This window comes from Amphiura filiformis, chromosome 1, assembly GCF_039555335.1.
Source record: "Amphiura filiformis chromosome 1, Afil_fr2py, whole genome shotgun sequence".
Taxonomy (NCBI): Eukaryota; Metazoa; Echinodermata; class Ophiuroidea; order Amphilepidida; family Amphiuridae; genus Amphiura; species Amphiura filiformis.
Genome location: NC_092628.1, coordinates 64,337,244 through 64,364,981, shown reverse-complemented (window position 1 = coordinate 64,364,981; position 27,738 = coordinate 64,337,244). Strand labels below are relative to the sequence as shown.

Here is a 27,738-nt window from a genome sequence, read left to right as displayed (position 1 = left end):
TAAATCCATTTAATTGACTTGTCATTATTTTTACTTAGATACAGCTTGATGAAAGTACACACCTGGCTCAGTAATTAAGTTAACGATTATGTTTAAAAATGTTTTATACAATGTTAATCAGAAAAGAAATTGGTTGGATGGTGTTATTTAGAAGAGGGTTCATTTTAAATATATTTAATTTAATTGTATTTTTTTTACCTGTAGTTTGATGAAAGGACACGGCTAGTTTACTGATATTATTAAAACGATAGGCCCACTATTAATGTTAATCAGAATGCAAAACCGCACACAAACTCTGCGAAGGTGCTGAAATCTTGGATTTTGTACTGCTAGAGAAGAATTATTACTTATACATATAGAGTTAAACAGCTGAAGATTGTTATCTTTGTATGTACCGACTAAACATTTTTGTTTTTCAGTGTTCTGGTAAACAGTTATTTATCAATTGACTTGATCCTGCCATTCATTTTGAAATATCTGCATACACATTGTACTCAAACCGTGCTGGGCCAATATTTGTATCTGTAATGCGCCACCACCATTCACTTCATTTTTACACAGATCAGTTGAGCGACTCGTCATGACAACTACATGTGAGTTATTGGGAATATGTGAGAGTATAGTCGGCGTGTAATGGTCGTTGGGAATGGTGGGGATAAGTAAAACATGCCACTAGAATATATTGGTTAAGCAAGCTTATAATTGGTCTGAAAACACTGGCTGATTTTTAGCCAAATAATTCAAACATCACTCTACAAGACCACCGAATGTCACTATGCAGCCGTGTATGGGAAAACTCAACTGTTTCAACAGGACAAATGTTGTCTTCCGTAGATAGCAATATATCAAAACTATACCTACCAAATTTGGTAAGTACCTGTTAATGTAATCGGGAAAACATGTGAAATATTTGTTGATATAAACACTATGCAACCTAAAAAATGGTGTTTCTTTTTAATAATAAGAACTTACATATATTGAACAGAGTTATATAATTTTGTAATAGTTAGGACTACCCCTATTATTGTCACGCGAACACGAACTATACGTATTTTTGTAAATCAAAATAAATATTCTTTTGTCAAAAACTTTCAAGGTTGAGTTTTGTGCATGAGAAGTCATTTGAAACTTTAACACTGGTCTATTGAATGTCAGTGATTCAAGAAGGTTCATGAACTCGGGTTATATATATCTGACGACAATTATATACCATCCACCTTACCGGATCCACCTGTTCATTTTGTAACTTTGAAAAAACGAAAAAAAAATATAAAGGGTTTGAGAATTATGTTCTGTAGGTTGTTGTTGCTACTGTTGTTGTTCTTGTTGCTGTTGTTGTTGTTGTTGCTGTTGTTGTTGTTGTTGTTGCTGCTGCTGCTGCTGTTGTCGTTGTTGTTGTTGCTGTTATTGTTGCTGCTGCTGTTTGCTTAAACATTTTTACTTCGATCATGTCGATACATCCTAGTGATGTTATTTAGAATTAGTTTGTAGATTTAAATTTTAAGAGCAGATATCACGAAGAGCTAATATTAAATCAGAGATCTTAAATAATGAATAGATCTGCATGGTCTGATTCACAAATTTTGCATAACTTAGATGACCTAATAAAAAATAATATCAATAATTATGAGTTATATCGTAATTGGAAGGTTTGAGAATTATATTTGTGTATGTATTTTTAAAGTTTGATTAAGCATGCATACATATAATTATATATATATAATAATGTTAATTAATTGGTAAATTAATTTTTATGTTCAATCGCAAAAGAGTTTTTTGGTCTGATTCAGAAATTTTGCGTAGAAATCATAGCTTGGGGTGGCCTAATGAAAAAAATAATATCAATAATTATGAGGTGTTTTTAGACACAGGGGCGTTGTTTTATCATAGATTCCCATGTGTCATCATTCAAATCACATCACTCCATTCGGTTCAGATTGCATGATTTGCTATGATAATCAGTGAGATGGGCGTTGATTTACTGTGTTTACACACTGGATTTCATCATATTGCAATTGAATCAATAACGGATGACATTGTTCACCGGTCTGCTCAACCAATATGGCTATCTCTTGAAAGACTAGATCTATCATTTATTTGACCTAAATATACAAAAATAGAGAAAGCAATTATGAATTCCCTCGTGTGTGAATTGCGTCAAGTCATTGGTGTGAGGGAACGACTCGACTGATTAAATCGGCACAATGTTCTCATTTATATTATATGCATGAACAAAGCTGAATATATTTTCCTGTCCATTTATGAAAATTAATTTCACCTATCGTATATGTTTTGATAATTCATTTTTGAAATGATATGAATGAAATGATTTATAATAATATAATATAATATGATATAATATAATATAATATAATATAATATAATATAATATAATTCTCTCGATATAGCATTTTTCACATTATATTTATATAACATTGTTTTTGCATTATTACCCACAAAATCAGACATGGATGTAATTGATTCCATGGTTGTCTAGCCTTTCAAGATTTTATGAATGAAATCACGATCTATAGCGCTCCTCATTCACAAATACATTACCGCGATGCGTCAAATTATTTGCTATAAATATACGACGTGTAGACTTTAGGCGAGTGAAAGTCGATTCCCAGTTTATCGTCCCCCGCCCGCATCACTTTTTGGTAACCAAAAACACCCGCGTCAAATTTTCAAAAATGCCAAAATAATTCATTATTTTCAAAGTATCAGTGTTTTCACCAGTTTTAGCAATTGGAAACACATAAATTCATAACTTGGAAGCAAAACGAGGCCCTTTTCTAACTTTTCTAGTCCCTACCAATATAAAAACATGTTTATAAATAACATGTATGAGTGTGGCTTTAAATCAACACGCATTTTAGGTCAATAATGAAATCTGTTGAAATAATGAATAATGAAAAATGAAAAAGTCACCTCACCAACCTGGGAAAAAAAGGGGACGATAAACTCGGAATTAACTTTCATTGGCCTTATCCTTCTGCACGCCGATCTCAATGTCCTCGAAATGTCGTAAACATTATGGATGGCGGAAACCTTCAAAATACGCCTAAGAATACGCCTAAGAATACGCCTAACCTTAGACGTCTAAGATGCAATCTTAGACGTCTAAGATGCATTCTTAGGCGTCTAAGATGTAATCTTAGGCGTCTAAGAAATTTGCGGTAGACTTAAATCAACGAATCACAGGACTAGAAATCCCAAACAACCAATCATCTTAGGCGTATCCAATTATTGACCAATGAAATCTTAGACGCCTAAGATTTTACACGCCTAAGAATTCTTACACGTCTAAGATTGACCATTTGACCGTGACTAGTGATGGACGGTATCAAAACGTACAACGGACGCTGTGCGTTAGAGAATATTTCGAACAATGGCTGGGTGGTGTGTTTTTAATAAACTCCTTTTCTCTCCATAGCCACCCGCGTCAATCCCAAAGAGAAAGGGGTGTTGGGGTGGGAGGGGGATAGGGTACATGTTCTCCCACCTTTCGGCACAATGGCCCATTGTTTTGTTCTTTTCAGCCACTTTTTGACAACTCAGGCGGAACAATGTATTTTTACATAATAGGCTTTTTTTCATTTGAACATAATCTAGCAGTTGATGTTGTTGTTGCAGACTGATAAAACTTTAATTTGTTTTAAATATTTTGTTTTTCTGATGACTTGCAGTTAATGTAAGATTTCTATTTGTGTGGCTATAGTGTAAATGAAGATGATAATGATGATGATGATGATGGTGTTGTTGTTGCTGTTGTTGTTGTTGTTGTTGTTGTTGTTCTTGTTGTTGTTGATGATGATGATGATGATGATGATGATGATGATGATGATGATGATGATGATGATGATGATGATGATGATGATGATGGATAATACAAATGATGTCAGATGATTATTAAAGTCGTGGTGGTGATGATGATGGCAGTGATGAGGGATTAAATTTAGTATGAAATTTTCACCCCCCCCCGCACCCACCCAATGTTGTTTTGATACTGAGATAGGAACGGACTAGTATTGGCTCCAACATTGATTGGGGGAGGGGTTGTAGCAATATGAAACATTAATGTTTGCCACTCATGTTACTTGTAATGTTTAAACAAAGAGCACGTGTCTGTCACCCTGCTCACTTTTCATGTATGTTTTTTCTTAACACGTATGCTATGACTGAGCCAAAATACACAGTTAAGAGACCTCGATACCTCCATTCAACAAGAAAGTTAACCTGACGGTGTAGGGTATGATGCGTTTATATCCAATATGTTCAGAGGTCAAGTTATTACTGCATACACATTATAAGGTCAACCAACTATGTCTTTATAATTCGAACAGCGTGTGACATATTTTCACCAAGGCCCCCGGCCAAGGCCAAATCGTCTTTTATAATTGAAGAGATCAGATATGCATAATTTCAGTCTGCAAAGTGCAAGAAGACAAGAGGTCAAATTTTCTATGTTAAAAATAGAATCATGGAGGTATATAAATATATGCTAGGCATGTTTGTTCCTCTTTGTTGTTTGTGTATTAGTTTTCATCATCATCATAATCATCATCATCATCATATCATCATCGTCGTCGTCGTCGTCGCCGTCATCATGCTCATCAACATTAATACCTGACTACTACTAGCCACACCAAAACAGCACACCAAACCAACGAAAATAAAATCAAACCAATTAATCAATTTTGCTGCAAGTTCTCAGAGAAAATCACATTGGTAATACCGTCCATCACTAAAATATCAATCTTAGACGTGTAAGAATTCTTAGGCGTGTAAAATCTTAGGCGTCTAAGATTTTATTGGTCAATAATTGAATACGCCTAAGATGATTGGTTGTTTGGGATTTCTGGTCCTGTGATTCGTTGATTTAAGTCTACCGCGAATTTCTTAGATGCCTAAGATTGCATCTTAGACGCCTAAGAATGCATCTTAGACGTCTAAGTTTGCATCTTAGACGTCTAAGGTTAGGCGTATTCTTAGGCGTATTTTGAAGGTTTCCGCCATCCATAAAACATGGTAAAACACGAGTAAAATTTACACATTGAAAAGCAAATCACTCTTTTTATAACTGAAATATAATATCAATTGACAAATACATAAAAATGAGCAGAGTATTGGCTTGTTTTTTCTTGTCATATCTTGTCATGCAAAGATTTGCTCGAAATTATAGAAGTTGGTGACTTCCTCATAATATGGTTAATAAAAAAAACGGAGATGAAAAAGAAAAGTCATGATAAAATCGAGAACGAATTCATTTAATTCAGTGGGCGGGTCTCAGTCTCATTTTGATTGCAATGAGCATGCAAGAAGTAGGAGCATTTAATATGACTTGCATGCCTGCATTACATACAACTAGAATGTAATGAATACATCATTAAAACTGAATAAAAAAGAATGAACAAAAAAACTAAATAAAAAAGACATAATACATAGATTATATTTTATTGCAAATTTATATATTTATCAGAGGTCCCGTTTCCTCATGTTGCAATAACGGAATAAGTATACTTTTGAACAGCAATGATACTGAAGAGATCTAGTTTTCAGATATAAGCCGAGTGTAAATAATATAACGCATCGTTTTAAGGGTATATGGAATATATATTAACATAATATTTGTGCCATGTCATCTTTTATCTTCAAGAATATCTCATAATATTATGTAAATAGCTTCAATTAACTAGCCTTTGGCCTTCTGTCGTCCGTCGTATAAATTAAATATTTGGTTTGATATAACAATACATTGCATGTGAGCTGTGACACACCGGATTGTAATGCATTGATTGACCGAGATTTGTATTGTATCTCATTATCAATTAAATCATAATTAATCGATATATTGATTGATTCTGTCTCCATTGTTTCTAACCCCACCTAATTTATGTTCGTGGATTTGGCATATGGTTACATTTCGTCATTTTTACATGGTTCATGTAAATACGACAAGAACACAATGGAGATTGGATGCACAAGAGCCAAAAACATAAATTGAAAGGGAGGGGCGTGGCAGACAAATTATTTCTCAGTTAAGGTTTTTAACAGTCCTTGGATGCCTTGGAAGGCAAAAGTTTGTCTATTTTTACAAAGAATTATCATTTTAAAATAAATTGAAATTAAAGTTCCGTGTACAAAATAGACAAACTCTTGCCTATGCAGCTAAGAAAGACTTCCAAGGGCTGCTAAAAACATAACTCCGACTGAGATAATAATTTTAGGAAGGACATGATCTAAAATTGAACATTGTATGTTGTTGATTTACATTTCCCTCATTTGTTTCATTCCAAGTGCATCTCAAACACCTTTTACACCGAGTGTGATATAAATGAAATAATGTACAAAACGCGTGAACGTGCGCGGTTTGTTAAGAAAAACAACATATTACATGTGTAGCGTTCGGCCTTTAAATTCTGAAATATTTGTACAAAAAAGTTATGCATGAAATAATGAAGAAGAAAAAAAACAGAATCCCTAAAAAATTAAAATGATATTTTGGTTTACTTTGCTAATATGTTTGGCAATGTGCACACCCTGCACCTACATACACACCCCAACACCCTACACGCCCACCCCAACACCCCCACCCCCCCCCCCCCCACCCCCCCCCCCCCCCCCCCCCCCCCACCCCCCACCCCCCCACCCCTGATTCCTCTCGTGCATCCATGGTGCAGTGCGTTGGTGAACTTCGCTATAGGGACGTATTTAAACGTGAATCTTTAATCAATGTGAACATGCGGAACTTTTGTTTTAATAGTAACATAGTGTTAACGTGGTTAAAATACTTGGCATACGACAACTATGTTTTCACATGAGATACCAAGCCTTACACATCTTCAGTTTTAGGCTACTTTCAATAGCATATCAGTTGATCTATCATTGTTATCAATATCAAGCAGCGGAGCATTACGAAAAAAAAATATCTACAACAAAAAAGAACTTGGAGGAAATAATTCTATAATAAAAAGAACAAGAAAAAAAAAAGAAAGAAAGTTCATTATAGTGCCCCGAGTGTCCATGTTAAAAGAAATATAATATATAGAATATTACTGAGCCGTAACCAAATACTCTTAAATCCTGACAAATTCCCACGGTTTAGTTGTGAAGAAGTATTTTCGTAAATTGTGAGTAAATCTGTTTTATTTGAGTAAAATTAGGCCTAGTTCTTTGCAGGGTCAACTTAAATATATCACCGCCATCGCGCCATTGAGTCATATAATTCAAATTGGTAAAACCTTGATATTTGTTTACTTCGCTGCTAAAATAAAGTACAATCAATTTGGGGATAATAAAGTTTGCCATGAAGGTTTTGAGAAAGAATGGTAATTGCTCGTTAAACACAGCGTGTGCTTGAAATGGGGCATGTTTGAAATGTCAGGAAATACCTGAAAAGAGCTGCAAATTATTTGATAAAAATGGCTGGTTATCATGGTTATACTACTGCTCATTGGTCGGGGACAAAATTAGTTTAATTGGCCATGAAACATATTATATTAACGATTGGTATTAGATAAACAATATCCCAAATAATCATAATGTGAAAAACTGTAGCATGTGCATAAAATAACAAATCCACGATATAGAAATTAATATAATATAATAATCAACTCTTCTGAATTAAGTGCATACAGTCAGTCTGACAGCTTAATTTGTTCAATGCCATTGCGTCGTATTTACATCTTATACTATGATTGATGAACATGTTGTTCTAAATAAATTAGTGAATCAACTGAAGTGAAACTGACAGGATAATGTTGATTATAATAATTATGCACACAAAAACACGACAGTAACATTGGCATGCCACCTTCAGTTGATAGCATCATTGGCATGCTATCATCAGTAGATAGCATAGTTTACATGCTATCTTCAGTAGATAGTAACGTTGACATGCTATCTTCAGTAGATATCACCATTGATATAAGCTATCTCCAGCAGTTGACATGTTATCTTCAGTAGATAACATCATTGAAATGCTATCTTCAGTAGATAGCACCATTGACATGCTATCTCCAGTAGATAGCATCGTTGACATGTTATCTTCAGTAGATAGCACAATTAATATGCTATCTTCAGTAGATAGCAAAATTGATAGGCCCTATGCTATCTTCAATAGATAATATCATTGACTTGCTATATCAGTAGATAGCATCGTTGACATGCTATCTCCTGTAGATGTAGATAGCACCATTGACATGCTATCTTCAGTATCGCTAACTACTATCTTCAGTAGATAGCACCATTGATATGTTACCTTCAGTAGATAGCATCGTCAGACATGCTATCTCCAGTAGATAGCACCCGTTGATATGCTATCTTCAGTAGATAGCATCGTTGACAGCCTATCTTCAGTAGATAACATCGTTGACATGCTATCTTCAGTAGATAGCATCGATAACTAATATCTTCAGTAGATAGCACCATTGATATGTTACCTTCGGTAGATAACATCGCTGGATGCTATCTTCAGTAGATAGCACCATTGATAAGCTATCTTCAGGAGATAGCACCATTGGTATGCTATCTTCAGTAGATAGCATTGTTGATGCTATCTTCAGCACATGTGTTTTGAACAATAAATGGTCATTTCTTGATATTATACATCAATTATATATAAAACTCTATAGTACGTTTCTTATTGATTGCGCACTTCTTGAGTTGGTTTGTCAAACAAAATTGCGTGCGTTGAAAAACAATAATTAATTGCCAAAATGTAATTTGCTTAATGAATAATTGTTACACTTTATATTTGAGACAGTCTGGTGTTTGAAGCCATGATACGTAAACGGGATCGGGGAGTCAGTCAAATTTAGCACCATCAGGTACTCAGAACACAATTTTGTGTTGAAAATATGCACAAGTGTGAAAGACGTTTTACAGTTTTCAGTATACCTGTAATTATTGACTTTGACGCTACCCTTGAAATTATTGATAAATATAGATATTTCTTCGTACAGGAAAGGAAGCATGGATGATCATGGTAATTACATTGTAAGACTAATTAGATTGTTGAACATCTTACAGGTGTAAGTCAATATAGCATAACAGATATACAGATAAGAAAGTCAATTATTTTCAATTAGATGCGGATGATATCAATATTAAGATAACTTGTGGCTGGTCTTGTTACTTGGTTGTATAATAATCAAGACTATGATCATAATAATAATTATATTTTTTGAGCAAACGCGTACTCAACTTTTATGGTGTATGGTTAGGGATTGGTTACTTAGGGTTTGGATTAGGGTTAGGATAAGGTTCGGGTTCTGACAGTACGTCGGATTTATAAAAAAAAAGGCCCGGGTTGACCAATAACCATGAAAACACTTTTAGTGACTCATATCGGTTATAGAATCCTCATTTTTGCAATCAAACTTGCAACGTCACTATTTTTGTTTATGTTGGAGTTCAAACATGCAAACGCAATCGATTCAATATGAATTGGACAATGCATGAAATCATATTACTATAAATGTAAAATTTTATACCCCGTGTACACAGAAAACGGTTAATACATGTTATAAATGCATCAAAAGACATTCTTAATAACGATCTGAAAATTGCAGACTTTTGATCCGTTGTATATAAATGTTACCCGTGAACTCGTATTCGCCACTTGCACGGTTCCGCCATTATGCACTATATGCGGGAGAGCCTCGAACTGGCAGCATACATGAAAGGAAGAATTACGTAACCTTACACAGAATGTTATATGACTGGTTCAATTCCCATTCATGTATGCTGCCAGTTCGAGGCTCTCCCGCACATAGTGCATAATGGCGGAACCGTGCAAGTGGCGAATACATAGGTAGAATTGACCCGATCATTGATCAACAAGTCATAATATTATTTACTCATTCATGCATCACTAACACTAAACATTACAGAGAGAAATACCTACGTAATACAAGACTCACAGGGTTACATTGAACTTGCTAGGTCAATTCGTGTTCGAGGTAATGTTTGGCACAATTTAAATACAGCTTTTTCCTCTTCAAAAACAAGATTGTCACGTGTGTAGCTAGTTTCTAAAAATGAAAGTGTATTATTTCATGTAAAACACATACATTTAACAATGTGCTAAAACTGACATGGTCTCTTTCCTTCAAAAATACTACACAGAAGTAATTCGAAGATGGTCAATTTTTTGTAATAATTTTGTATAACACCCTAAGGCAGTCACTGCAAACGGTAAAAACTGCAAGATTTGTTGATCTCTTCATCTGCTGAAGACTTGGCTATATAAGCGGCTTATACGCCAGGATTTACGGTACTTTACACTATCGTTACATTGTCCCAATCTATTCAGTTCCAATATCCAATAACTATATAAGTCGGTCAGAAATAATAAAATAATACAATGGGATGTTTTAGCTTCTTTTGAAGGCAAAGAGAACGCAGTAACCTTGAATTTGTTTATGCACTTAATTAGAAAAAGACGAATGTGACTAAACTAATGCTCTTGTGTATTTGTGACATAGTGTCGACATTTGAAACAATTCAAAGATGATATGCAGCAAAACGAGGTAAAGAAAGAAAGAAAGAACGAAAGAAAGAAAGAACGAAAGAAAGAAAGAAAGAAAGAAAGAAAGAAAGAAAGAAAGAAAGAAAGAAAGAAAGAAAGAAAGAAAGAAAGAAAGAAAGAAAGAAAGAAAGAGCGAAAGAACGAACGAACGAAAGAACGAACGAACGAACGAACGAAAGAAAGAAAGAAAGAACGAAAGAACGAAAGAACGAAAGAACGAAAGAAAGAAAGAAGAAAGAAAGAAATAAATGATATATTAGTATATTAATTATATAATAGACCAATATTATGTTTCAAATGAACTATAGATTATGTTTACACATTTCTTTGTCTACTTGTCAAAATTGGCACATTGTGTGTGTGCATTATATAATATTTATAAACCTTCAGGCAAAAACTCCATTAGATGTTTGTAATCTAAAATTGACTTTGAGATATGACCAAAAGAATTAAGTGACCTATTGTTTAAGTAATTAATTTTTGATATTTTAGCTAAATAAAAACCATCAATTAAAGTCTAGTTTAAACTACATTTTTGCAAATTGTGTCCTCCAAATTTGCCAATGGCTTAAGGGTATACGATGTATTGTTGGTCGAAGCAGCAAAAAAAATGTAGTTCACAGCATCTTGCGAATGGTAGTGAGTTTTAGCAAAAATTGCATTGCTCAATTCATAGCGAGCGTGTAGAAGATAAAAATATCACAGATATATTTTTGTAGGTCCTGTGCTTCTTGAGATATGTTGTAAAGAGGGCCGAAACAACAACACTTTTGTAAAACGTACATAACTCATTAGCAACAATAAATTAAGCAAGTTTTCAAAGTATTTGATTTGTAGAATGAACTTTGCAAAACACCAAAGTGTTATTTTTCAATAATATATTGATTCAGATAATGAAAATCGATTTTTTTTTGGCTGCTTCGACCAACAATACCTCGTATAACCTTAATGTAACAAAATGCCATACATGCAGATATTCATTTTGCGTGATCGCGTCACGTAAATATATAGCGACCTGTGACGTCACATGAAGTACAAACGTCTTACCCATCATTACACTGTTTTTCCATTAAACCACTCGAATGAAACGCTTTTAATTAATATGCCCGTTTAGTTGTCATATAAACAAATAGTTATTATCAGCAAAGAATGTCTTAAATATTGATATTCAGATGAATGTTTATCTAGCATACTTCACTCCACTACAAAATGGAGGCCTCTCATCAATCTTCATAGCGCTCTGCCATTATTCTCTGTTGTCACCCATCCATCTTCTACATGTAACACTTTCCCCTTTTATATCAAGTCACAATGTTCTTTCAATGCCAACCTATTAATTGTTGAATTAAGTAAAATTGGGTCAAATGATTTCTTTTCATCTCTTTACAACATTCCGACTATGAAGTGGCAGTTTGAGGAGGCCGCCCAGTATTGATTCTAATTTTCCTATGACTGACCGAAATAAAGACCCAAAATATAGCTAACTTACACAAAAATAGGAAAATCATATTATAAGATCTTTTAGCTTCTCGTGCTTTATATTCCGAGGCTTTTCGCAAGGCCTCATGAATTCCGGTTTATACCAGCTGCGCTTGCCTATAAATATTCCACGTAAATAAAAAATAATTCGTTAGTTTGTGTCCACTTTGATTTTTATAAGGTTTGAATATTTCAGATAGTAACCCAAATCACCGAAATGCTTAAATTTCAAAATTTGGTTCATTATAAGAAAAATAAATTTTCTTCGATGTCATAATGTTATACCAGCATGTCTTTCATGCATACATTACCATACATTATTAAATCTGTGTATGCATATACATTTGTTGCAAATTACGCCAATTCGGACATGAGTCATCAGGCTTTTTTCTTACATTATGCTGATAATCACAAACAGCATCTACAAGCTGACCACATCTTTTGATCCACATCTTATGTTAATTCATGATGAGCATAGCCAAGGTCAATCATTCATATTGTGTTTCAGAATAAATCTAGCTGTACCATTTTGTTTAATACACACTTTTCGTTATTTCAAATTTGTTTCAAGCTGAATTCTTCCATTTGTATACTGTTACCGATGTGACTGTTAATACATTCTTTAAGAATGTGTGGGTTTTATACGCTATTGCACAGTAGACCCTATTATACACATTATAAACATGTTTTTGTATACGAATAGAACACTTGTCAAAATTGAGTCATTTCTAAAATATATTTAAAAAAACGCCTGCGTATGATCAAATGTTACCTGTCACACATAAAAAAGTCTATGATTTCATTTCAAATGCACCAGGTATTGCTTGGCGTGCGGCCGCATAACCTGTTTATGTTCAAACTACTTTGCATTAGATTGGTAGTAATCAAATCAAAGTAGCAACAAATTGCATTTTAACGAATTTTTAAGCTATCTACTGAAGACAGCATTAATATGGTACACGCTGTGTACTATGTCCACCAATGTGGGTTGTCTGCAAAATACGATATTAACCTCAACCGTGCTTTTTATCATTCCGTCCTCACCTTGATGAAATTCTGAATGCTTGAATATAATCTGTAGGGTGGTAAACGTTAAGTAAGATTCATCATCCAAATAATTGCAAAAGAAATACAAATCATCGGACAGAAATAGCATTTTATCTGGGTGTGACGTGGGTGTGTTTCAAAAACCATTTGCTTTTTATACAATGCTGCTGTCTACTGAAGATAGTCGACCCTTGATGATAGTGATACCATATCAGATATCGCGGTTTTAAAAATATGCTGGTATACAAAGTACGCATATAAGGTCAGGGTTTTAATAATGTTAACGGATGAAGTAGAAGCCCGGAGATGTTTTTAATTTATATTTAATGTATTTTAGTATCTTAGTTTGGTTCATAAAACTTAATACAATTCCGGAAGTAATAATAATTTTAATCAGTAGAGCCACAGCACTTTGTGATATTGAGCACTCGTCGGTTTATGGAGTTAATATATTAATTTGCATATTGTGATATTACATTTTCCGTTACAAACTTATACCTTATTTTATCTATTTTTATACACAGACACCTGCAACTGAATTCCAATAAGATGGCGTCTTTATTCAAGGGAGGCCGAAAAGCTGCCCAGTTAGAACTCAATAGCGAACTGCCACATTTTGATGTGTACTACATCGGACGCTCCACAGCTAGAGCTAAAATGGGTCGAGAATGCACAAAAGGAATTGTTGAAGAATTAATTCAGAAGGCCAAATTATTACCTGAATTACAGAGAGTTAGTGTGACTATAACGAGCAAAGGAATTATGGTGCGAGAGATGAGTGAAACAAATCCACGTGAGACTTTTATACCCATATACGATGTGACCTATGGGGCTGCGGACAAATCCCACAAAAATGTCTTCTCGTTTGTCACCAATTTTAGTCTAAACCAAAATCGTGATGAACGGAAATCAACTTATGACACTGCTCGGCCATTTGTATGTCACGCCTTCTACTGTCGCGATGCTGCAATGGCGCGAGCTATGGTGGTGTATTTAGTACGGGCCTTCAAAGTCGGGTTCGAATCCTGGAAACGTGCCGCAAAAAGCCAAGAATTAAGAGAAAAGATCCGGGCTGGACCTGGACAGGGGTCTTCAACAGCTGGTGAGACCATAAAGAAGTCCAGCAGTAGTGGGTCAGGAGGTACCTTGAAACAATTAGACATTAATGGTATCAATAATCTGAGCCCAAGAATTACCGTCCCGCCAAAAGTTCAAGCTCCACCTGTAGAAACCTCCAACCATGTGGATAAAGTCACCAAGTGGCTAGACAAATGGTTGAATGTAGGAGACAAGAAACCAACCTCATCATCACCTTCTAAAAGCCAAATGATCAATACGACTGACGAAGAGAACCAAGAGTTCTCCAAAAGAATGCAAGAGTTTTCCGATCCTGACACCTTGAATATTGACATAGACATCAAGTCTGAACTGGAAGACCCTGAGGTCAGGAGTGTCTTAGAGGAGATGGCTGAGCAGACGGAGAAGGATGAGAACGAATCCACTGCATCTGCGGCTTCAGACTCTCAAGAAACTGGTTCTAATAATTCGTCTAATAGTAGTGCACCAACTGTAGTGAAACCAAAGCCTAAACTGACTCCTGTCGGGATGTTACAGAATAACAAACAACTTCTTTTCTAGAAAAGTTATAATTATGTAAAAATGCATGCAATAAGACATGTTTTCAAAAAGAGGTAAACCGTATTTTAATAGAGCATTCTCAGAAATGTTTGCCCAACGTTGGTTAAGGAGATTACAACCCGTTTTGGGTAATGTTTTGCCCAATGTTGGATAATGTTTTGCCCAATGTTGTGTAAATTCCTTAGCCAAACCCAATATTGGGTAAAACATTACCCAACATTTGGTAAAACATTAGCCAACTTTGGGCTGTAATCTCCTTAACATGTTAACCAACGTTGGGCAAACATTTTTTAGAGTGAGCATGGTGAGTCAGGTGTTTTGCTGAAGGGGTAATTTGAGATACTATTCAAATAATGTATGTCCTTCATTAATAAGCCCTATATACAGAAGACACAACAATATCAAGACATGTCTCTGAACTTGCTTCACATGAGATGTATGTCTATATAGACATCACTTGCATGGCGTATGACGTCGACATGTCTTACACATTGGACCAAACCTTGAAATCAAAAATACAACATGACAGCAAATCTATTTTGATTATAGCTCACTCATTGGCAAATTGTATGTCGACTATAAATATACTTTTGCCGTCGTGTTGTATTTTTGATTTCAATATGTAAGACATGTCGACGTCATACGACATGTCGGCGTGACTTTGTCTCTGCTGTGTCATCTCATCAGGCTACACATAAGGCTTACTGCATGGATAGAAGTGTCTGAAGGCTGGCTCCCGAAACTGACTTTTCAAGACCTCAAGACGCATGTGAAAATGTCTACTGCATCAACATGCTGAATATGTTTCTTTATTGATGTTGAACCTTAACAATAGTTTTGAATGCAGGTATATGGGATCTTTGTTTAACATGTTAAATATTGGTATAACTGATTTTATGCATGCAATTGAACTATAATATATCATGTGATGAAAATTGTAATCAAAGACCGAATTGAAAAAACTAGTTTGCGTATGACGTCCTGTCAAACAGACTAAACAGCAACCAATCACGCCGCGCCATTGCCCTGACGTCAGACGCAAAATAGTCTTTTTAATTAGGTCTTGAAAATAATCAAGTCAAAATTTGGCGCATTTTTAATTTGTTGACTGTTAATGAATATTGGTAATGCATGCATGGTTACAGAAAATGTTAATTAAGGCCTTTCAATATGTGTCTTACTGTTCCAATATTTGCTATTACGTGTGTCATTTTTCTATAGCCATATACTAATAGTCAAGTGTATTATTATAATGGCATTGTATGTCATTATGAATAAAGTATTATAAATACTGGGCTAATAATAAACGACATGTGATTACCATTTAGTATGAAATTCCACGAAAGTGCATAGCCAAAGGGGACATTGTCGCGTATAATGTGTAAATGTGATAATTTTTAGTACAAGAACAAATTTTGCTTACATTTCTATTGTCTTCTTTGATTCCTACCTATACGATAAGTCCACATTGATTGATGTTGTTATCATTTATGATTTTTTACGGCTTACGGTGCTATGGCTGCATTTTGTAGTTTTAGAAACCAGACCATTACAGATTATAAGATTTGTTTTCTATAGAAATAACCATGACATTTTATAAACGGCATTTTTTTCTGTAGCACAAACAAGATATAATTACAAAACAAGTGACAAGTGTTGGTTTGCATGAAATTATTCATTATATGTAAATGTGTGTGATTTCTGCACAACTCGCATCTGCCTGTATGTAGTACGTTGTAAAATTATGAAAAATAATCCAGATCGTCAGCCTACTACGCTAATTGCCTAAGTCATTGTTTTGAAATTTTGAGAACAAAGTACAAAATACGGTTCAATGATGCATTTAAACATATTTATTCACCAATCTTTTCACAAGAACAAATGACAATGATGCAAATTAAAGGTAATAATCCGAAATAATTAGGGTGATTACGTAACTGATGGAACCATATTTTGTACCGTATTTTTTCCTCATGATTACAAAAATGACGTAGGCAATTAGCGTAGTATGGTGACGAAATGATACACTTGTTATGCAATGGAAAATTATAATGCAAATGCACTGATAAAACAACACCTTAATCGCAATTTAGGCCTTTTTGAATGCATTAATTCTTCTGTTGAACTCTCATAAATAATCATTAAATAGTCTTTATACATTTTATGAGTATTTTTGTAGCTTTGGTATTAATACTTCAGTTGTATATTTGTGTAACAGCATTATATGTAAATGTAGTTAAATAGGTACATAAGAATTTGCACAAAAACAGTATGAAATATGCATATTAATTTTGCTTGCCAATATACACGGTTATGCATATTTTATATACGGTTAATTAAATGATATATCGGTGTCGGTATGAAATTGATGAAATTGTTATCATGAAATGAAACCTTAATCATATAATGTACACCTGTTGCACTGTGACATCATCCGTTTAATTAAAGGCACCATCAGTAATTCGCTAAATCAGAAAATATAAAAATCGTCGAAAATCCGATTTGTGCATTTTTGCGCTAACAAAGTTATACAATGAAAATGACCAAACCGAGCACGACTTAAGTCAACAAAGGTAAAAGGTTAGGCAAATTGTGGGATATGCTTTTACGACGGGAATTCTTAACAATTAGTGGGGTTTTTAGCGGGTTCGCCGTTGGACAAGTTTAGAACTGTCAAGCTTTCGTCAGGAGTAGCTCTGACTTCTTCAGGACAAAGTACCTAAGAATGAGATATGTAGACAGCCCCGTGCCTATACTGATGGCTCTGAAAAGAGCTGTTCACTGAAGACTGCCCCTTGTCAACAGAGAACAAGCAGACCTCGACTATCTGCTAATTTTAAAGGTTTTGGTGGCTCTGAAAAGAGCCGTTTACTGGAGACTGCTCCTTGTCTACAGAAAACAAGCATATCAAATGTATAACAACGCACATATATACTGGATATTTCAAGAGTATCCAATGTTGGATTTGGAAGAGGCAGCTAGGCTTTTCAATACACATCAAAATTGACGGGTACCAATCATTTTGATACAGTCTGCATCTATGCATAAAATGGAATTAAACTTCAACGCTGCTGTTTTCTTCCTTTTGTCAATTCTTTTCATATGAAAACTCACCTAATTTAACCGCTTTACGTGAATCATGCATGATGGTGCCTTTAAAGACCTTATTTTGTGGAATGGAATAGGAGGTTCCAATATATAGCCATCACCGTGACTGCATGATTGCAAAGACCATCGGATCAAATTATAAAGATATGAAGATTTTGTAGTAAAACCAGTAATTTCAAGATAAATCAGTATTCTTTGTTTTTACTTTTAGTAATAATTTGTTAATTTCAACTCCTCTTACCCATTTTAGTTGTAAAATATTCATGAGTTAGACTAGCGTAAAGACTGCGATTGAGGAATGACACTGCAAAACCAGCAGAGCAAAACTTAATAAATAAATTATTAATTATAAACACTAAAACATGTAATCAAAAATATGAAGATGTTTATGTTTTTAACACAAAATAGTGTGAAAGTGTGTTTTTAACACTACCTTGTGTTAACATAAACATCTTCATATTTTTCACGGGTTCGGTTTTAGTGTTAATAAATTAACACCACTATACCTTCACTGTACAAGCATTAAAGAGTGTATGTAATTTCACAACCCTAAACCTGAGAGAAATGTATAGAATCATGATCAAACCCGATAGTCTTTCAAGTAGCATCAACATTTAAATGTAAACATGTATTGTAAACAGGTTAGAATTTTAATAGACGTTTAACAGTAAGAAATACATATGTAGTTATTTTTTACTGAAAATTATTATTGTTGTATAATTGTTGTTGTTGTTGTTGTAACCCATACATATTTATTCTGATTGCCACGACGCATTATGCCAAATGCAAATACCAATCATTTTTCTATCCAGTATATTTTTTGGTTTGTTTGTTTGTTTTTTTCTCAGTTGATTTTAAGCATTGGTTTTGACTTTCAAGAAGTAACAGGAATCCGATTGCTTTTAAAAGTAGAATTTGGTGTGTTGAGGTATTAGTCATGACTTGTTTTTTCACATAATTTTATTAATCAGCTATATTTCTCCGATTTTCTGTATATGCATGAATTTCTTTTAAGGTCACAATGATTTGATGAATCTGTTTATTTATGGTGACATTATATGAAAGGTTATATCTTTAGTAGGGACCTATGTTGAAGTGGTCGATTTATTTCTACTAGCACCGTGCAAATATTGTTTATAGATTCATACGCTCCAAACTGTTTAGAGACTAAATTATGCATTTTTAAACATTATTTTGCAACAATTTTGATAGCACATGTTCAGCATAATACGAGCTCACAGAAACTTATAAAAATATGTAATTATTTTTATTGGCAATTATTATTAAGCTACATGTGTAAAAATTGACGTGCGTTAGAGCCAGCACCTTTTTGAATACTATTATACTTATCATGATTATTATTTGACCAAATTGAACATTTTCTTTTTTTTCATATATTTACATGTTTGATGAGGTCATGGGTAGTCTAGTCTGCTAACCTTTTGCTTTGATATTCTATTCTATTTAGTCATAACACTCGACTACGACCTTCTACAATAAGCAATTATGAAAATGGCGACCTTCAGGGTGTGAAGTGCACTCACAAGCTCTCACTCTGATATTAATGCACGCTTCACTGATTGTACCAATAATTAGATTGATTGGTAATATGCAAACATAATCAAGGTTAACAATTTAATACAACAATAATGGTTTAAAGTTTAATAAAGTTTATCAATATTTGCATCATAATAATCATTAACACACTGCAGAAAATGTGGACGCCATAAGTGGGCACTTCTGCTGCATGTATCCATTGTAACTCTGTCATAGCTATCTTCCGAAGATAGCAAATGTGACGTGTCATGTCAAAAGGAGACACTTTTGGGCAGGTAATCAATTTTGAGGTTTTTACATATCTTAAATATAAAGATATTTTGCTCCACAATGCCGTTTTCCCTAATGAAATCGGACATTCCTAAGCGAAGATATTGATTTCGTAAGTTATGGTATTATAAAATTGGAAATTGAGATATCGGCCTTTAAAAATATTATTGACAATGTTGAGAGTAGGAATTACCTTGACAAATGTCTCAAAAAATACAAGATGCCAGTTATATTCCGGTCTGAAACTATCAGACAATATTTTAAACATTAATAACATCACAAATTCACAACAAACCCAAATTGTGAAAAAATCACACCCGGGCAGATTTTTAGCTATTTCTCCATTTACGATCCTGCCCAAAAGTGTCTCCTTTTGACATGACACGTCACAAATACTTGTAACTCTGCTATCGTCAGTGTAGCACTTGATAGCAAGTATTATTTTCAGCCAGTGAAAGCAATTAATTCGTTATTATGTCCTCAGCAGTGCAGAGAGTATATCATACTGATATCATCAGTAAGCCTATATAGCAGTTGGTTAGAGTAGCGTAGCCAGGATTTTTAAAGAGGGAACTTTTAAGGGGGGATTTTACGAAAATTGTCAAAAAATGGGTCAAGAGTACAAAAAGGCCTAAAATCATAAACATCAGGGCGGCCAGCATCCCACGGGGGGAGACAAAAGGGCGGAGTGATAAGACTCACATCAGGGTGGCCGCTTCCCCCTTGCTCGCCTGGCTAACGCTACTGGTGATTCAAGAGAATGTAACTTTTCAGTAGATTTATTACAAAATTTGTAGTATTTTTAATAGTTGCCAATTCTGCTATCTACAGTAGATAGTATTCCATGGTAATTCTTGTAGCATATATCACGCAATTCCTGTATCGTAATGGTATAGATTAGAAATTATGATAAATTTACTATACTTTTAATTGACAGCAATATTTACATGATAATAATTTGATATCAGCAGCAACTTCTTAAGGCTTCGATCCCTGATAAATAATTAAGAATGCTATCTTCAGTAGATAGCAAAACGGTAGTTGTTGTAATACATGTAGTTTTGACTATTTGCTTTCAATATTATGATATTAATTGTTTATGATATGCCATGTTTTGTGTTTTTGACGAGGAAAATAATATAAAAAGGAATAAAATTAACCAAAAATCTGATTATGTCTGTTTTTGTGTATTTATACCATTAATTCGCATATTTAATCCACAAATGGAAGCTAATGCCGCATTGTGTTCCTTCTGCCAACTCACACAACTCACATATGCACAACAAACTAAATCATGTCCAAAGATTGAATTATAACCGAATGAATGTTTAATAATAATGTATCCCCCGATAAGATAATTTCTGCCAAAAGTCAACGTGCTAAACAACCCCGTACCCCCCCCCCCCCCCTAAATTATCCAATCATGTGATGCGAGTGCAGCGAACAAGACAATTAGCACATTTTACTGAACGTTTTCCGATTTTGTTTTTCTACACCTTTTATTTTCTTAGCATTTTTGGCACATCTTCCAATATTAAAATATTGGAAGATGTGCCAAAAATCGCTCGCCTTTCCCCCTTTAGACCTGGTCATCCCTCTGAGCCCTGCAAAAAATAAAAAGCTTGACCCCTATAATTCACTCCGGGGGTAAACCTACACGTAATTGTTGACTCCCCCTCACTCCTGCTTTATGTTTTTGCATCTTTTAAAGTAACTAAGATCATGAAGATATAGGCTCATATCTCTATGAAGGCATTTCATAAGGAGGTCGTCAGAATTTTAAAAAAAACCCTTTAAATGGCCGGATTTTTCTATATATCCAAATATTAAACCTTTAACCATCCCATTTGATATGGTGCCAGACCTATAAGTTTAATCAGATCAATGTATAGTAGGGGGCCATTAGGCCCGTACGCAGGATTTTTTTGGGCGGTGCTGATTTTGAAAAAGTGGACTTTTTTTCAAGAGGGATCGCGATTTTGTAAAAAGTGGACTTTCTTCCCAAAATGTTGACCTTTTTTGACCAAAAAAGCGTAAAAAACATGATTTTTTCCTCGCTACGCTCGCAAATTGTGATATGTGGTGACTTTTTGTATACTTTTGCAAATTTGTTGGGGAAGCGGTCGTACCCACACCCCCCTGCGTACGGGCAATTTGACCCATTTAAATTACAGCTGCGATTTCAGTTCACGCATGGCGCACAACAGAAAAAAAAGGTTGACACTTATTATACACCCCAACCCAAATTCGCTATTCATGGTTGCCTGGTCTTGCCTGTAACTTTTCAGAAACTCCTGTTCTGTTCAGCTTCAAAAAGTAAGATAGCGCCATCATAAATCATAGTGAATAAATAGGCACACACTTACAGAGGGCGTATAAATTGTGTGGAAAATGTATGTCAGCAGCAAAATAACATTTTGAAAATTAATTTAGAACTAAGTTATCGATTAAATGAAATGAACGAACGAATGGATGAATGAATGAATGAATGAATGAATGAATGAATGAATGAATGAATGAATGAATGAATGAATGAATGAATGAATGAATGAATGAACGCCTGAACGCCTGAACGAACGAACGAACGAACGAACGAATGAATGAATGAAGAAAAAAATATTTTATTTCATTTAATTTTTAAATTTAGGTCTATTCATTTTTTATTTTGGTCAAAAGAAAACCAAGTCTGACTAAAAATGTGTTACTAATAATGTACTAATTGGTATTAGAGTAATAGTAATAGTCCAGTCCTGATGATAATTAGGTAGATGTCTCATTCCCGGGTCTCATTTAAGACAGAAACATCACCATATGCTTATTAGGGTTAGGCCATGGGTTATAGGTTAGGGTTATAGGTTACGGTTAGGTTAGGTTAGGGTTAGGGGTTAGGTTTAGGGGTCGTTTGTCTTAAATGGGACATTTATAATTAGTTCCCGGTTCATGATTGGACTAACGAGACTATACTAGTGGCGTAGCGACGGGGGGCAAGGGGCAGTACGGGGCACGTGCCCTGGGCGCCACCTTATAGGGGTGCCGAATTGACCGATTCAAAGTTAAAATGTTCGCGCGCTTCGCGTGAATTTCAGCATAGTCGTTTGAAAGATCAATTTAAGACCGATATTTAACTTCACTATAAATAACCAAAATTAATTAGTGGTAGCCCTTTTTGTACAAATTTTCGATTGAGCCCATATTTAGCTATATTTATTGGTCAAAACGTTTTAATAATATTTAAATATCGGGACATGAAGGTCATGAACACGTTTTTAAAACGTTTTATATGAAAACACGTCTACCATAACGACATTTTAAAAATGTTGTCAAAATGTTATTGCAAAATGTCAACACTTAATAACATTACGGTATGTTAGAATGTTTTCAAAAGTGTTTACTGGATGTTATTAAAACGTTTTATACCCATTATATAACCCGACTTATAAACGTTTTCTGTATAACGTATTGTGTTTGCTGGGGTAGGCACGAAGTTGGACTAAAATCCATACTACATAAAAACACATCCACGCTCACCTTAATGAAATCCCATGGATGACTAGGTGTTATAAAATAATTACTGAATTAAAATCTTAAACTTCCTCCTTTCCACATCCTCATCCAATTCCAGATTATCATACGGATCATCATCTTCACTGCATGAGCTTAACTCTGTACCAAACAGGCAATTTTTCTTGCATTTGCATCGATTTCTGGAACGCGTTATAATCTGCATCCACATTTGACCAACTGGGTTATAGCCTCTGCTGGTGGCAAAGAGGTTATCATCTCTGTGAAAGACCCATCCATAAATTCCACCCATTTGAAGTGATGTGATTCAACAATGTCATTATGCCATATGATAGCTTGATAATGAGTTCTGGAGAGAGCAGGTAACAGTGCTGCTTTGGTTGGGGCATATTTTCTGTTTGGACTTATTCCGCTTAATGTTAAACAACAACCACCTGGTATCGGTCACATTTCATTTGTTCCAGGTATGTAGATATATTTGACTCAGAGATTGTTTCTGTGACAACAAAGCAGCCTGGATAATATCAACATCGCTGTCAAGTTGCTGACACACTTTCTAACAGGTGATCCTGCCAAACTTTCACATCAGCTCCAGTAAGAGCGTGGAAATCTGGGAGTGCTGATGCTTTGGCTGGACCTCGGGTGTCATTATATTACTCTAATGCTGTTCTCTCTCTGCTTGATTCTACCCAGTCCCGGTAATCATGTAGGTGTCCACTGCAAGATGTGGAAACCACCTGATTGCCAAAACTAAGACATCTGTGTCAGGCGAGTAAATTTGCACCGTAGAAGCACCTTCATTTGTTGCCTGAACAAATAACATGTAACAGTAGCTTTGTACTCAACCTCTTCTTGAACTGTCCAAGTTAACCTCTCAATGGGATGCATCTGCTTTCCCAGCAAACACAAAAACGTTTTAAAAACGTTTTAAATAAGTTATATTTTGGCTTTTGGTTTAGGTAAAAACGTTTTAATAACATTAAAATGTCGGGTTATATGAAGGTCATGATAACGTTTTAAAACGTTTTGTATGAAAACACACTTAAACAATATTTTTAAATGTTTTCAAAAAATGTTATTGTAAACTATTTTTGCAAACATTTTGGCCAAATATTGTGTCAATACTTAAATAACATTATGTTAAAATATTTGAACCCAGCAAACACAGAAATGTTCTTAAAATGGTTTTGAAAAAAATCTTTTAATAACATTTAAATGTCGGGTTATATAAAGGTCATGAAAACGTTTTTAAAACGTTATTGAAAATATTTTGGGCAAACATTTTTCGCAAAATATTTTTTCAACCTCAAAATAACATTCTGTTTAGAATGTTTTGTATCAAGTTTAAAAAAATGTTTTTGGAATGTTACTAAAACGTTTTTATACCCTTTATATAACCCGACTTTTAAACGTTTTCTGTAAAACATTTTTGTTTGCTGAGCAGTAGATTATCAAAAAATGTTTTCTAAGGTTATGAAAACGTTTTATATTCTTAATATACCCTTTATATAACCCGACATTTAAACTTTTTCTGACAACCTTTTATAACCTTTTGCGAATGATGTCGAAAACGTTTTGTGTTTGCTGGGTTGTTACGCCAAGCCACAATGACACATTGCCCATTGTTAGTTGCATAAGGAAGAACCTCCTGTTCAAGGTAAGAGGTAAGTTCATCCTTTGTGCTTGAATGTGACAGTAGCTGTTTCATACTTTTTTTTAAATTTGCCTACAGTGATGGAGTCTGTTATGAAGTAAGCAATGGCATTGTCTCCTGCTAGGCGCCTCTTTGTGATGATGCTTTCAGAGAGATTGCAGCTTCGTCATATCTATCAAAGATCAAGTGTGTTTCATCATACTGACCATACTTCTTCCAGAATCAATCTACAAAATGATAGGCAAGCTGTTTGCACGTCTGAATCCATTGTGGTTTATCAAGGCCGTGTACTTCTACCATCCCATCAACAATGGTCACACTTCTGTAACCATCTTGAGTTGTGAATACTTGTGATAATACCTGCTTTAAGATCTCCAGCAGGCACAGACGTGTCCATGGCCTTAGTGTGGGTATATATATCGGTCTTGTCTTGATGAGGAATAACTAGTTCAAGTCACTTTTGGATGTGACATAGAGAAGAGACCCATCTGGGGCAAACAAAGCTCTTGGCACCGCAGTGAATTCACACATTCTAATATTTTGGCGTAGCTCAATATTGCAAATAATTCTCTGTCTTCGGTAATCTTTGACCTTCACTGTTTTGTTGTTAGACGTCCATCCGTGACGTCCATGTATAAAGCTTTCGCTTTGTCATTGGCAACCATATGTTGACTTCATTGCTGATTACCCTTCCTTGCTTCAACAAACATGGCCTGCACTGCAATACACATCAAATCGCATTTTTTGGATGATGTCTTGTTGAATTGTGTCATCAGAAAGCTCGTGGTGCTTTGCTGTCTTTGCAGATTTCAACCCAGCTTCATTTCACAAACTTCATTGGCAATATTGGAAAGCTCTGGTATACACGTTCTTCAAGAAAGAACTTAGTGAGAGCGTTGGGGTTTGGTTTTGTGTAATTCCGATTAGTACTCCATTAACTTTCATCAATCTATTGATTTGTTCCAAAGCAAAGCATGGTCGGCCCCATAGCACAAAATGAGATGGCGTTTTTGTTCACCACCCAGTTTCCTTCTATAAACTCGCTATATATCTCAGGGTCTGAATTAGCCAGGCTCCTCATATCTGCCAAGTACACTGGGATGATTCGGGCGTAATTAAGCTTATCATGAGCAAAGAAGTATTTCAAGAAGCACCCCGTTGTGGCAAGATGAAGCTCCTAGTTGGCTGTTCTTACTGTTCTTATAAATATAAAAATCTCCAAAACCATCTACATAATTATACTGTAGTATTGCCTTTCCAAGTGGTTCTTGTTGTTCACCAAATGCTTTTATCAGCTGAGGAATACCGGGAGGAATACCCTGGCAAGTCATTGATAGTTATCTGGAAACTGTACAGTATTCTGTACATTTCGAATTTCAAAATAATCGATATTATTGCTACTGCATGCCTACCTGACATAACTTATTAATATCTTGAGCCTAAAACATTCGTTACTGTGTCAATATAAAAATCACATTGGGAAGGACCAGTTTGAAACATATAGGGCGCAACACTAAATCACTCCGCATTTTATGTAACAACGAAATTCGGCTAATATAGTCCATAGTGAATATGAGATTGTAGCGACCATATCTACCGACATGTTCACTTTAAATCACTCAATATTGGCTCATATGAATTCGACAAGTGTCTTTAATGATAACATGCAGAAAAAAACTGGACAATGGATCTCAAAAGCAATTGTCTGTGGCGGATTAAGAGAAACCCGATTTTGAAATGTGAGTGGTGAGTTTAGTATATTTTAGCTATTTTTTTTGCACCGCAAAATAGCGAAAAAAGTCGATGGTCATCGATATATGCCGACAAAAGTTTTGGAATCTAGAGAAACAGAGCTTTAATTTGATACCAAATTTATTTTGCCAAGTATTGCAGGGACGCCAGAAATGGCGCTTGAAGTAGGCCGAATTCACACGTTATCCTATGGGACGCTGAATTAGTGCTGCGCCCCCTTGTGATTGGGGATTTATTGCCAAAATGGGCGCCATTTTGAAAAACAAGATGGCCCCCTTCTGCTGGATCTATAGAATTTGTTGTAAACAAGTATAAATATGTTTGGCCTACTTGGGACCCAAACAACATGCTAGGATATGTGGCACATTGTCATCAAAACGTCACCGTTTATAAACTGGGTAGTACGCCCCCTGACTGAATCCGCACCCCCTTGGTAACGTATTATATTTTGCCTATAGCCTCTAACATGTACAAAGATTTTGATCGAAACTGGGGTTAGTATAAGGCATCTGAACAAAACTCTATTGTAAATACCCTTGCCCGGGACCTTTGCAAACAATCCTTTAGCTTATAACTTTGACAAATCCAAATAGTGCACTTTCAAATCTAAAGGCTTTGTTGTTTTTCATGTTTTTGAGAAATACAGGGTTTCTCAAAATAATGAGTACCGTATTATCAGTACAAGTTCAATGTTTTAATTTATACAATCAACAGAGTTTAGGGTATCATTACCTTAATCACGTGGATGGTCAGTACTAGTAAAACTTCAAACCATGGAAACAAAACTGCTAATCATTTTGAAACACACTGTATGTTCAAATATGAAAGAGAAATTAATTTTGGCAATTTAAGGGGCTGTGCAATAATTATGAGCCCTGGGGGAGGGTAGCAATTTGTGGCCAGCCGAGGGGGGGTCAAGCGATTTTTGACACACATTCATGGGGCGCCTTTTAAATAAAACGCTCTAAAAAGGCGTAGGAAAACTTGAATATGCAAATTTTCCTGCTCGCTGCGCTCGCGACATGTATCTATAGACCAGTTAAAGTTTGCAAATTGGGATCCTAAAAATTTGGCATGTGTAAAGGGGGTGGCAAATATTGTTTGGCGGGCCGAGGGGGGGCAACGATTTTTGGCAGGCGGAGGGGGGGGGCGATTTTTGGCGGGCCGTTCGGAAATT

The 27,738-nt window shown here is 35.1% G+C and overlaps 1 protein-coding gene across 1 annotated transcript; it reads left to right on the top strand.

The window, feature by feature from the left end:
• The first annotated feature begins 571 nt into the window (after nt 1–571).
• LOC140150942 (uncharacterized) lies at nt 572–19,595 on the top strand. The gene is made up of 2 exons (XM_072173103.1): nt 572–869; nt 13,585–19,595. Exon 2 carries the CDS (start codon nt 13,610–13,612, stop codon nt 14,696–14,698), a length of 1,089 nt encoding a protein of 362 aa, XP_072029204.1. The 5' UTR covers nt 572–869; nt 13,585–13,609; the 3' UTR covers nt 14,699–19,595.
• Nucleotides 19,596–27,738: the final 8,143 nt, after the last annotated feature.